We start from the raw sequence: 13,792 nt of genomic DNA, 5'->3' as shown, positions 1-13,792 counted from the left end.
CCTACCTCAGGTTATAAAGAATGGGATAAAATGCTATTGTGTGTTCAGAAAGTATGACAAACTCCCATTAGGGTTTGGACAGAGGAGGAAACAAAAACAAAAAAATGGAACCGGATATGAGTGGATGAAAGCAGTGGGAGTGAACCAACATGCTGAACGGTTCAAAATAGATATTAAAAACTATTATTGTTATAGTTATGGGTTTGTATAAGAGTACGTACGTGGGCCTTCTCTCTCCTTGCCTCCTGCAGTATATCATAGTAATGCTGGGCCAAAGATGGATCTATATCTGTTAGCTTGGCGGCTGGGTTCTGTAAAGCAGCCATTGTCTTCTGTAGATCACCCTCATCCAGAGCCTCATTGATCAGACCAATAGCAGCAATCCCTGAAAATGCAAGAGGACACGTACACTGTTCATAATTGAGAACAATCTGAATTTGCTCCGCTCATAATGAGGATGAATGCCATGCTTACTTTCATGCTCTTCTTGAACAGTACCGTTGACCTGGTCCACACAGGCCTGGATGTCATTCCAGGTGAGATAGTCACTGCCCTCCTCACGGGCAATTGCCTTCAGACGCATCAGCTCATCTATATACCTGCAGGGAATCAACAAGCAGTGGCTAAAACCAGGAAACAATCTGGCATCTTCTGTAGTCAACATGAAACTCATTCACAACACATTTTACTTTCGTGGTTTGGCATATTTCTGAGCAAAACAAAGAAGGCTGGGACCTAATTTTATCAATCGGAAACTAATTTGATCGTGAAAAGTGGGCGTTCCATACAAGAATAGAGCCTGCAAGTTAGCTAAAATAATGCCTAAATAGCTATTTGGCTAATGGTTGACAATGTAATGGCCCATGCAGCCTGTGACTTTCAGCTGAAAGGAAAGACATTCCAGAGGCCAAGTAATAATATCATACACACACTTAATGATTTTAGCCCTGGTTTTCAGCTCACCGACAAGTAATGGAAATCGCAGACAAAAGCCCAAAATTGGAAATTCGGTGCTCGTTCACGCGAATGACAAATCGCTGTTTAAATGATCAAAGACGCTGTGAAAGCCAATGAACCGTTGATGACCAAGAGATTTTTATCAAGTTACATATATCTAGACTGGTCTGCGAGTACTGTAGTGTGAAATGTGTTTTGACTGGAACTGTCATCGGCGATGTGGTGTAAAAATAACAGTAATCTGTCAACTCTGGGCCCTTTTACACCTGACTACTTCTGGTCTTTTCACAATCAAGATAGCGGTTTTTAGTCATTAAAATACTGCACAGGTGCTGTTTATGGATCACAAGTGCTCAAAACTTGCATTTTGTTCCGATTTTTTTATTTTATTTTTCTTACGAGGACTTTAATTCCAACGTTGCCACACCTCTGGACAATGCCTGCCCCACAAAGCTATCCGATCAGAAAAAAAACAAGGTGCAAATGCCTTCCGAAATGCTTTTGAGACGGATTTAAAGAGGTGGTTTGAGACACGTTCCAGATGAAACTGGACAAATGTAAATGCATCAAGTTGTTGAAGGCACATGTGTAAACTTCACTCCTCCAAAAATGGTTAAAAATATATATATGTGAGAGCTTGTACATTATGGCCGGCCAGAGAGGAACAGCTGAGCATATTTCTTCAGCAAGCAGACGGGCAACACTGCCACAAATGAAATTCAAAATTTGTGGTCTTTTGCATTAAAAGTGGTGAGCACTTTATTAAGTTACAAGTGTAAATATGGCCTTTGAAAGCCATGAAGTGTATGAGTGGCAACCGTGACATAAGTTGCTGTATTTTGATGAAAGGCCAAGATTAAGACCACTAAAAAAAAATTGTGCACAATAATGTGTATTGAAGTAAATGGGACCAGTTTCAATTGCACGTTGACTTTAACCACAAGCCTCATTCTCACCTCTGGGCGTACTCGTCCTCTACATTGCTGAGGCCGGTGACGTTACTGCTGAGCTGTTTCCACACTGCTGCCCGGTCCCCGACATCCAGCGCACCGTTTATCAGCACCACCGAGGACAGCATCTCCACAGCAACCAACAGCTCGGGGTGAGACAATGAGCCCTGTGCAGTCAAGCAAAGCACCAAAATCACTCACACTAAACTAAAAGGTTACAGTTCATCAACTTATGTAAACTGCATGTAAAAAATTGCTCTGCTCTAAAACCAAGTGAGCTGCTTACAAAGGCATCATAGGTGCACAACTTGAGGCCAATTCACACCGCACAGACAAACACCAAAAAACAAGTTGGCCGTTGGATTTAGAATTTGATGAAATATAACTGTCCCACTCTGCCCCAAAAGACACAACAAACGCTGATTGAACATATTCAGTCGGGTGAAAACAAACCCTGACAAACACAATGATCCGACAAAACCCAACAAATCTGTTTATAGGCATTTGTCTGTGCTGTGTGAATTGTCCTTTAAATATGCTGTCTCTTAAGATGCCAGAATTACATGTATCCTTCTCGAAGAAGGCAATCCCAGAATTCATTTTGACAAGTGAAAAAAGATCCCGGACATCGTGAGAGATATGTCAAGAGCAGGGCTGTCCCAGTATCAGATTTTCACTACCAAGTAATTCACAATAACACAATTCACAATTTTTTTTTCTATCAGTCAATGCTATCAAATTCATCTTTAATCTTTGGCCAATGAATCACACTCAAAATACAACTGTGCAGAGTGGCGGAGAGAGAGTCTTATTACAGTACTGTGGCATTAGCTTGGCAAGCGCACACCAAAAACTGATGATCGGCACTTCCTGCACCCTAGTGTCTAGCTCCTTGTTTTTTTTTTGTTGTTTTTTACGGAATTTAAAAAACTGGCAAGCTCATTTTTACAGGTGCAGGTAGAGTGTCTCACTTTCATTTTCATCTGCACAAACATGATTTTGTCTGACCGAAGTAGTCATACACTGTGTCAGTGTTAGAGGATCAACCAGAGAGGTGCAGGATTGTTTACGATATTATTGGATGTGTAGTATTAACATGATGATAATAATAATAATAATAATAATACATTTTTAAATGTCACAATTATCATAAATTCTGTTGTATTGCAACAACCTTGTTTTGATCCACATTGAGCACTTAATAGGGGCCATGACCGTTAGGATTCTGCAATGTAAGGTAATGTACACAGCTGTCTGTGTAGGCCATAGGAAGCTCTCTTGGTTCTGGAGACAGTTATTGTCTGATTAGAAAATAATGTGCAAGAGTGAGCAGAGATTGTGTGTTTTAACCTCTGCGCTCTGCTGTTGCAGGCTGGCGAGTTCTCTCTGGTACAGATCTGCAGCACTAGGATAAACCTGCGGCAGCTGGGCATCTGGGTTCATCAGTTCATTCACTGTTTCCTCTGCTACACCTTTTCTGATGGCACCATTAATCCTCTCCACTGCCCGCAGCACTGAGATATACACACACACACACACACACACACATCTCATTGTTCTTTTCACAGAGTGACAGCTGTAGGACAGCATAAATGAACACATAAAAGAGAGACAAAGAAAACACTGGCGTCTCTGATGTACGGTTCTCTGAACACACAAAATATTTCATGAGTTTAAAAATAATGCAGTGATACATAAAAGAGTACACACATCTTTGATAGTCCGCTGCATGCGAATTGGCTGCCTCTACTCCACTCTGTATCTCCTCCTTCACCAGCGGCTCTCCTGGGGCATTCTAGGCATAAGGAAGAATGACAAGCCAAAATGATGAGATACTTTTAATTTAGAAGAGACCGTTCATAATTTTCACAGTTTGGTTTGTATCACGAATCAGTTGTGGTACAGTAAAGAATTGTTACTTCATTAATAGGAGTGTGCAATGATTAGGAAATCTGAGACCAATACAGATTACCAAAATTTTAACATCGTAAACCGAGGCCAATGTAAATCTGATAGTGATATTAATATTTACTGCTGTTTTTATTTTATTTGTATCTTTTTCACTCACTTTTAAAAACATTAAGCCATACGCATTAAGCCGTACATGAGTCAGTAAGATTTTTAAGAAAAAGAAATTATAACTTTTATTCATCAAGGATGCATTAAATGATTAAAAGTGACACTAAAGACTTTTACAATGTTACAAAAGATTTCCGTTTCAAATAAATGCTGTTCTTTTGAACTTTCTATTCATAAAAGAATCCTGAGAAAATGTTTCACAGTTTCCACAAAAATATTAACCAGCACAACGGTTTTCAACATTAATAATTATAATAAGAAATGTTTCTTGAGCAGCAAATCAGCATATCAGATTGATTTCTGAAGGATACTGAAGTAAAAATATAAATACAATATATTAATTTATTTTAAACTAAAAATATTTCAAAATATAATTGTTCTTCTCTGTAGACTTCTTACGGACACCACATTTGTTAACGGTTCTGTATATTGCAGAAAAAAAGAAAAAAAACTCTTGCAGACAAAATTTTTAATTTTGTGATATCTACAAACTCTAGTCAGGCCAATCAAATTGTGTATAGAGTCGGTGGGCGGGCTTAACATAATGACGGCAGAGTTGTGACTTTGGCCCTGTCCCAAATGGCACACTTCATGTGCACTTTCGGTCTTGTGGACTTACAATGGCTGCCGCGTGCACGCGTGTGTCCGTTAAGTCTGTGAGACCGCAGTGTGTCCCATTTGTCATTTTTAGATCTCAGAAGGGTGCTCGCGAGCGCCCCCAAGTGGTCGATTTGCACCCTTGATGCGCACTTTTGCAGAGCCCGCGCTGATGCGGGCTCCGCAGCAGACTTCTTCCCGACAGACAAAGCGGCATTACGTCACGAAAGTGCGGACTCAGAGGAAGACCGCGAGTGCTTAGGGTTCCATTTGGGACAGGGCCCGTTATGTGTGAATTCCCTGCTACTTGAAAACAAAGAAGATGGCTGCTGCTGCTGCTGGCGAACAGCCAGCTTTGGCTTTGGCCGCGCCTCTGGAAGACTTGGAGTTAAGCTTTTCTTTGAGAAAAGAACGGCACTGAAGTCATTCTTAAAAAAAGGAAGATGTGTTCGGAGTTTTGCCGAACGGATACGGCAAAAGTTTAATCTATCAACTAGCTCCGCTGGTGGGAAAACTCTCTGGTTGGTTGTAGCGCTATCCTATTGAGTGCAGAGGGAAGACAACCGTTTATCCCGCCCATTGGATTGAGCCCTACCAATGGTGTTTTCCCAGACCCAACATCTTGATGTGGGTCTGGCTTGTCAGGCTAATGGTTATCTTGACCAGCATATATTTCGGTTGAGCTCTGGGCTCTGAGTCTGACTAACTGTCCCTGAACTCTTGAAAAGGGACAGCACATAATGCATGTGCATTCAATATTCAGAATTCTAAAAGGCATCATTAAACAAAATCGAACCTCGTTGACAAAAGACAAAAGTTGACCAAACTATAAGTGGCAAACCATTGCGAGGAGCAGAACCTGTTACCTGTTCCTTCTGCTCTCGATCGGCCAGCAGCTGTTTGAGGTACCATCCCTTGTTCTGAGCCTGCACTGACTGCAGGCCTAACGCAGGGGTGCGGAGAGCGTCATACAGCTTGTCCTCATCCTCGCCCAGCAGGGCCTGTTCTGCCGAATTCAAGGCTTTGGACACTGAGAATAAGCACAAGCACAGAACTCAGATAACATCATTCACTTCAGAAGAGCACAGAGAGATGGATGTAGACATGGGTGAGGAACATACGATTGACTTTGTTGATGTTTCCCTGGATTTCAGCCTGTGTAAGCAGCTCATCGTAAGCATCCCTTTCAGCCTCAGCATTCTCGCCAATCTATACCACAGAAATACACATTTCATTCAAATCTTTATCTTCATACTATGACACAATGGATAGATTATCAACAATGTTGTTATTGTAAACTAAAACTAAAAGTATAGTTTTCATTAACTGAAAAAAAATTAGAAAATGAAAAAAATAAAAATGAAAAAAATAAACTTACGTTTTAACAAATATTAGAAATGTTGCCTTGGCAACTGATATAAAATAAGCTGAGTTTGAAGTACTATTAAAACTGATATAAAAATAAATTAAAGCTAATTGGAAATATTAAAAAATAAAAATAAATAAGCACATCAAATTACTAAAACTTAAATTAAAATAAAAACTGAAAAAATAAAAAGCTAATTTATACTATAATGGTATATAAATAATAATAAAATTACACTGATTGTCAATATTTTTTTAGCTGATTGCATCACACAAATAGCGCTCTACATTTAGTTAATTCCAATATATTATCTGACATATTGTTAATAAGCTAAAAAAAAAAAAGAAAAAGAGGGGTGCATGCTTAAGTCGCATGCTTAAGTCGCATTTTATTACATTCATGTCAATACCAGCAAGGCCTAAATAAAGTGAAATGTTTATAAACATTAAAAACACAGCTCTCTCCACAATAAATACTTTAAATTTAACGGTAAAGGGTTTACTTTTATTTGTGTACAGTACACTCACAATAAAAAACAAAACATTGTGCTTTTGTAAAAAAAACAAAAAAAACTGGATGCTCTTTCTTCCATCTCAGTCTCCTTGTTTTTGGAGCGCGTCCCAAAAATGAACCGAAACTCCGCATATAGGAAACTACTTGTTGCACATTTTTTTCTTTCATTTTGTCAATCTGTGAATTATTTCACTGATATATATTTTGCGTATTTAGTCCTTTTATACATATATTCTTATTTAGTTTTTCTCCGTTCACAGAAGAGCTGCAGGTGCGTGATGTAAAACAAAACCTCTTGAAATCAATTTTTTTTTCTTATTTTTAATGGGTCATAGACACTTATCCATTCTAATTTGACAATCTTGTCAGTTAACGTTTAAATGATCAGTTAACGAGTTTCGGTTGTCGGTTAGAAAAAAATAAATAAATGAACATCCCTACATCTGATGCCTTAAAATGCTGTCTAGCTAGCCAGGCCGCTAGGTTTACTGACAGAGATATACAACCTTAGTTACCCAACTATTACAAATCTTTTAATAAGAACAGTAGAGTGCAGTTCGTACTCTCTTTCGGGAGTTGGCCACTTTCTCAGTCTTGGCCTGGAACAAGGTGTCCTGGTAGTGCTGGGCAGCGCTTTCATCCATCTGCAGTAACATGGCGTTTGGGTTTCTCATGGCAGCTAGAGTACCCTCAGGGACTCCATGGTCAATGGCGTCATTGATGGCGATAACAGCAGCGTGCACTGAATCATTGCAACAGAAAATAATGCTGTTCTCAATGTAAAACAGATCGTAATTACTGTGCTGTTAAACTCTTGGCTGTGCAAGTTAAGTCTAGTTGTTTATGTTTACAAGGGAAGGAGTTACGCCAAAGAGCAAAGAGGAATTCAACTTTAAAAGCAGAAACAATACTCACAGGCTGCTTCATCCACTGACAGTTCGTTAGCTAAAATCCCCCCAATTTTGCTGAATGATGGCATTTGAATGTTGTATTTCTCTAATTCAATCTTCATGTTGTTAATCTCCTCCTCTGAAAAGACAAAAAACAAACTCAGCACACAAGTCACAAAAAATGGGATTATTTGTCTCAGTGGAAAGTATTCTGTTTGTTTTCATGTTTTTTATACAATAAGTATCTGGATAGACTCAGGATAAATACTGGAATGTCATGCTGTAATAAGCATGGTAACCTTTTGAAAGGTAATCTTGGCTGTGTGTTTTTCCTCGCTTTAATGTGATTGGCTGGACATTGTTCTAAATAGGTCTGGTAAATAATGTTTTCCATTCATGGACTTGGCAGGCAGTTCGGGCAAGCTAAAATGGCAGGAAACACTCATACAATTGATAATGATTTTCACATTGACCGCAGCTCCCAGGAACAGGGGCTTTTCCAGCTGTTATTGTATAAACTCAAGCTTTTGTTTGACACCACAGCGAGCTGACTCACCTGTGAAGGCGACCTTGCCATACAGGTCTGTAATCTGGGGTGCAAGGCCAAGTTTAAACAGGTAGAGGCTGTAGAGAAAACAGAAAGAGATCATGAGAAACTAATTTCCCAGAGGAGAGCGATCCTATTCCACAGGTGTGTGTGCGGGAAAAGGCACTACTGAAAAGAGAGTCAGATGTTATCTGCATGACTTTCAAGTTTAACCCACATCCCTTCATCAACATTTGCTACAGAGACCCACAACTGGATTCAGTACCCCTCACCCAACGCCAGGCCTCTGCCAAATTCTCGCCCCCTAAATGCTGTTATTTCCTGTTTCTGAAGGCCAGATTTATGGCCTTCGGGCCCAGTGTCAATTCTGCATTGAGCAGGAATGTGAGAGTTACAAATGGCAGGATTCTCTAGCCTCGTGTTAAGCGCCTCAACAGAAATGAGAACAGGTTTCCTCATTAATTCTGACTCATTAAATCCAAGATGAGGAAGTGTAGATGCAGATCAAATCTACACAGGGTCATTCCCTTGCACTTCTAGGCATGATTAACATAATTTAGTGAAGTGGTTAATTTACATGAAACCCTGAATGTACTAGTTCACTAAAATGAATTTTAAGTGTGAGAATGAACAGACTAACTAAATGATTCACTAACAGAAGTATTAATTTGCTGCTGTTCAAAAGTTTGGGTGGTACAAAGTCTCTTAGGCCGTGTGTCCACCAAAGCGTTTTTAGCCAGCTGAAAACACCTAGCTGTGAGCGCTTGAGCGTTTTGGCAGCGCAGTATTTTTTTCAGTTGAGACACTTTGCTTATGATACAGAATATCTGAGAAAGTGTTACTAGTATCTCATTTCACACATATTTTGTTTCTGTGTTGATTCTATATTAAAATGTAATGTATTTTCTCTTGCTCTTGTTTTAAATGATTTTGTTCCATTATTATGCTGCTTGTTGTCATCTGTTGACGTTGTACAAGCAGAATGTGGCGGTTGGTCGGTGTGGTATTAGTCCCGCCCCTCCTCCACTGTGATTGGACGGTTGGGTAAAAAGTGACAGTGATGAGCGCTGCGTTTTACCCAAAGTTGAACATTCTTCAACTCTCGGCGACCTGTAAAAAACGTCGAACGCTCAGCACCTCGTTACGCTCATGACGTTTTAAAAACGCTTTGTTGGACAGACGGCCTTATGCTCAACAAGGCTGCTTTTATTTGATTTAAAAATTTACCAAAAAAATCTGTAAAAACAGTAATATTGTAAAATATTACAATTTAAAATAACTTTTCTATTGTAATACATTTAAAAAATGCTAATTATTTTAATTAAAATAATTTTAATTATAAACAAAACTTAATTTTCAGCATCATTACTCCAGTCTTCAGTCACAATCCTTCAGAAATCATTCTAATATGCTGATTTGCTGCTCAAGACATGTATTATTATGAATGTTGAGAACAGTTTTGTGGCTTAATATTTTGTGGAAACCATGATAAATTTTTTTGATGAATTCAGAATTCTTTGAAGTTCAAAAGAAATGTTTAGTAACATTATAAATGTCTTTACTGTCAAGTTAATGCGTCATTTCTGAATAAAAGAAAAAACTGACACCAAACTTTTGAACGGTGGTGTATGTAAACTTACCAGAGCTACATATATGAGAGAATTATTTAGGAGAATGTTTAAATGTAGTGCTGCATGTGTGCACTAGTATTTTGTTACTGGATAAGCTCTACAATTATGAACACAGCAGAACTACCGCAACACAAAATAAAAATAAAACTATTTATTTTTAATATTTGTTTCCCATATTTGTGAATGAGCACAGAGACACACTAGGTACCTGAGAGCATGTATGCAATAGATGCAGCGGGGCATGTTCTTCCTGTCATAGATGTCTGTTGTCTCAGGATAGAAAATCTGACAGGGAGAGAAAAGTATATGTACTTTGATGAGATTGAATACAGCATTGTTTCCAAACATGGGAAAGGAGATCAGAGGCAAGCTCTGTCATGTTAGTGACTCAAAGCCGTAGAAATGCTGCAAATGACAGAACCATGCAGACTCGTGTTCACCACCTACACTCCTCACCTTAGGAAGGCCTTTATCTGTCATTGCATTCAGCCATTGGATGATATTGTCTGTGTGTCTGAAATGGAGCCCAGTGGCCTATTAATGGGACAAAGAAGCAACAAGTGAATCCATACCTTCTGCTTTTTCCACATCAGTGCTTTTGAAAATGGTTTTTAACTTAAGTCATACCTTGTAACGTGTTTGTTCGCGGTCATAGATCCTTTTGATAGAGACCACATTGGGAGCGAAGAAGTTTCCCAGCTTGGCCAGATACACGCCATTCCTCAGGCCCTCCTCCAGCTCGGTGGTGGGCGGAAGATCCTCATTTAAACACGCTTCAATCCATCTGAAACACAAAGACACACGGCATTATATTCAGCAAGGTAATGCACACTTTTGTACACGATGCAAGTTACAACTACCTAAGCAATGCAAAAGTATGCTATTATAAAAGAGAATTGTTATAGAGTCATCGTGTTAGGCTTGCTCATTATATTGCATTTGTACGGCTTGGCAGAGTTTTCAAACACATTTGAATACCTTTATATAGTTTAAACCTCTGGGGGATGTACTCAAATACAAAGTCAAATATAAAAGAACCGGTACAAAAGGTGGCACTCATGTTATGAAAATAAGCACATTAGCACACCCTGTTCTCTTTTTCATGTTATGAGGCTTTATTACAACAGGGTTTTGTCCAAAGACCAACAAAATACCACATACCAACTGGTTATATCATGTGCATCACATTGACAACATTCTCCTGTACATTTCAACCTGCTGAAATAAACAAAACACATTCCAAGGCGGCCAAGAAATGTTTTCAAACAGAAACCACACAACCTGACAACATACATCAAATACTGAAAATCTGGAACATATGTTAAAAACAAAAACCAGGTTCTGAAAAGGAGATAAAAAAATATATCTTGCTCTACTATGGTTGTCATCTACTTGCAGGTCAGATAGATGACGTAACAATAGATGATGATGCAAAGTTCCCATGCGATTTACATGTAAATTTACATAATGCTAGTTGTCTGCTTTGCAAAGGCTAATTCTGTTTGTTCTAGAAAAGCAGCAGACTCGCTATGTCCGTTTCTTAAAGGCATAGTTTCCCATAGATTAACTCATTAACTCAAATGTCATGATGCTCCAAAACTGAATCACTTCAGATGTTCTTCCTTTTGTGTTCTTCAGAAGAAAGCAGAATGTGACAGTTTAGCTTCAAAAAGGACCAAAAAATATTAAAGTAATCCTTACAACTGTGCCATCCAAATAAAGCCATCCAATATCTTTGTATAAGGAATTTACTTTTGCACTTTTTATAGTAATGTTCTTTAGCACAAAGAGAACACATCTATAAAGAACAATAGTAAAGTATCAGATTCAGAACATTTTCAACCAGTATCAAGATCTATTTTCCAAGCTAGAATGTTTTAGTCCAGATTAAAATGTGAAAATGCATTAGTCTGAAAATAAATATAAAGCATTTAAGCACATGGTGATGTCTGATATACACCACAGTGAATACACAAATCTAAATGGCTATTTGAAAACATCCAAATACTGTTTGACTTCCTTTCATTAACTTGTGGGCATCAGAAACAGAATGTTGCGCAGCACTGCTTTGTGTACAGGGGTAACCGGGTTGATGGTCATTCTTTGACCTAGCTTTCACATAATACATTATAGACTTCTATAATTCAATGTTAGGCTGCATAGATCAGGTCAGCCGGAACCGGGAACACTTCCCATAAATCCTGATGTACTCGTTACATCATAAGAAGAATGGCATCTACGCTAATTTTAGTGTCTTTGTTTATCCCGAGGTTTTCCCGCAGCCTGCCGGATCCAGGCCGTATCCAGATCTGACGAAGGACCTTCGCCTGGACCCGATGTCAACGCAGTGCTGAAGTGCCAACTAGTCTCTCCCTATGGAAGATCCCTTTACCACTCTACAGATAAAGCGTTGTCGGGAAACTCAATTCGCGTATCTACCCCGAAGTGACAAAATAAAATTAAATTCTGTATCAAAAATTATAAGGAAACACCAGTACTTTGTTTAGGCTTGGTTTGTAGGGAATTACAAACCTGCGTACATATATTCAAACGCACATAACTATAGAACCAATTCTTAATGCGCATGTGAACGCCATCAGCGTTTCTCACAGGTTCGCGTTTAAAGTCTATGTAGAGAGAATGGTGTCGTCTTAGCGGCCCCTAATTTAATAACAAATGATTGTTGCGACGGAAGCGAATCAATCATAACTAACCTTAGCTGGAAAATAACTTTACTAAAGAACCGCTATAAAGCCAAAACAATCTCTGTTACCATAAATTATACGTTTATCTCTGTAAAGCTGCTTTGAAACAATCTACATTGTTAAAAGCGCTATATAAATGAAGATGACTTGACTTGACATGGGGGGAAAAAAACAAATGTGCATTATAAAAATCTAAACAATTTGGATAAGCTATATTAAATTATTTGATGTAATTTAAGTGGCCATGAGAACAACATGGATGTTACCAAAGACAAGTTCCCCCCAATAATTCGAAATGACCAAACTGTACCCCCCAATATTATCAATGCTGCTCTGCCGCCCTCCATTACACACTGTGACTGCTCTGTTTGTTGTTAGGATGACAAAACGTTTTTAGGCTGGTCAGCTTCAGCAGTCTAGTGGCATTTTAAATGTAGTGGAAGTGTCTTTGTGGCTGGGCTGTAGGCCCACCATAGACACTAGGCGCGTTTCCACTGTCGGGACCAAAGCGGTCATGCTAGTGCGTGCCAGAGCTAGTTGCGTTTCCACTGTCACTTCCAGGATTTGATCGGGCCTCGTCGGGACTTCCTCTGGGCCAATGGCCAGGGTTTTTTGGCCTGCCGACAACCTCGGTCCAAAGCAGGCCAACTCAGGCTTGAGGAGTGGTTACGAACAGAGGCGGAGTTTACCTGAGTCTGGAGACGGCAGCGCAGGATGATTTCATATAGCTTTCAGCTAACATCAGCATTAAAGACTTTTAAAACCATTTTAGCTCAAAACTCACTTTCAGACAGCAGCGAGTGTTTGAAATAACTTCTGTTTGTGATCCGATGTGGATTCTGATCACCGCATAAGGCAGAAATATTTACATGCGATGCAAAAGAATATAGGCGCTAACCATTAAGTTACCATAGTAATAAACATGGTAAATACGGCCCCTTGAAGAAATCAAGACAAATCATATAACGTTAGGCTATCACAATCGTGTATTTATTTTCTCTCTCAGTGTGTCTCATCATCTCTTTTCGGACTGTCTGATATCCATATTTAGCTCCGCATTAAAATATAGCAACTCCGGTTTTTCGGGACCTTCCTCCGTTTCTCTGACTTAAAATATATAACTGTGGGACTGTCACTGCGAGAGTGCTAAAGCTCATCAGGTCGTATTTTTAGTGGAAAATTTGAAGAAATGATCATTCTTTCTAAATGTGATGTAAACACTGTCCTGTAAAAAAAAAAAAAAAAACAGAAACAGATGCGACTGATGTGTCATCTTTCTTTTGAGAAATAACAGTAAATACCACTTTATTTCTGTGTGACTATTGTACAATATTGACATAAATTCATTATTATCCCAGCACGGCCCATTGAAAGCCCTGGCTCACATTGGCCCGACAGTGGAAAGGCGGCTACTTAGGGGGACAAGTCTCCCCAATAATTAGAAATGGCCAAACTGCTGGTCTGCCTCAGCAGTATAAGCGCTCGTCAATGTCAAAATAGTTGAGATGGCCAATCAAATCAAAGCTGATTTGATTTGGAATATATATTTACTTTTAT

General features: G+C 39.0%; 1 protein-coding gene across 1 annotated transcript in view; it reads right to left on the bottom strand.

The window, feature by feature from the left end:
* The window catches only part of iqgap1 (IQ motif containing GTPase activating protein 1), a 51,089-nt gene that overhangs the window by 16,487 nt on the left and 20,810 nt on the right, over nt 1-13,792 (bottom strand). The window contains exons 3-15 of the mRNA XM_082161816.1: nt 10,158-10,314; nt 9,987-10,064; nt 9,739-9,815; nt 7,909-7,976; nt 7,378-7,491; nt 7,026-7,204; nt 5,705-5,792; nt 5,450-5,613; nt 3,618-3,702; nt 3,258-3,421; nt 1,914-2,074; nt 475-599; nt 222-385 (exon numbers count right to left, since the gene is read on the bottom strand). Of these exons, the coding sequence (XP_082017942.1) occupies nt 222-385; nt 475-599; nt 1,914-2,074; nt 3,258-3,421; nt 3,618-3,702; nt 5,450-5,613; nt 5,705-5,792; nt 7,026-7,204; nt 7,378-7,491; nt 7,909-7,976; nt 9,739-9,815; nt 9,987-10,064; nt 10,158-10,314 (1,624 nt within the window). The remainder of the gene's footprint in view (nt 1-221; nt 386-474; nt 600-1,913; nt 2,075-3,257; nt 3,422-3,617; nt 3,703-5,449; nt 5,614-5,704; nt 5,793-7,025; nt 7,205-7,377; nt 7,492-7,908; nt 7,977-9,738; nt 9,816-9,986; nt 10,065-10,157; nt 10,315-13,792) is intronic.

Source organism: Leuciscus leuciscus (assembly GCF_965113295.1).
Source record: "Leuciscus leuciscus genome assembly, chromosome: 2".
Lineage (NCBI taxonomy): Eukaryota > Metazoa > Chordata > Actinopteri > Cypriniformes > Leuciscidae > Leuciscus > Leuciscus leuciscus.
This window is presented reverse-complemented; position numbering and strand designations above follow the sequence as displayed.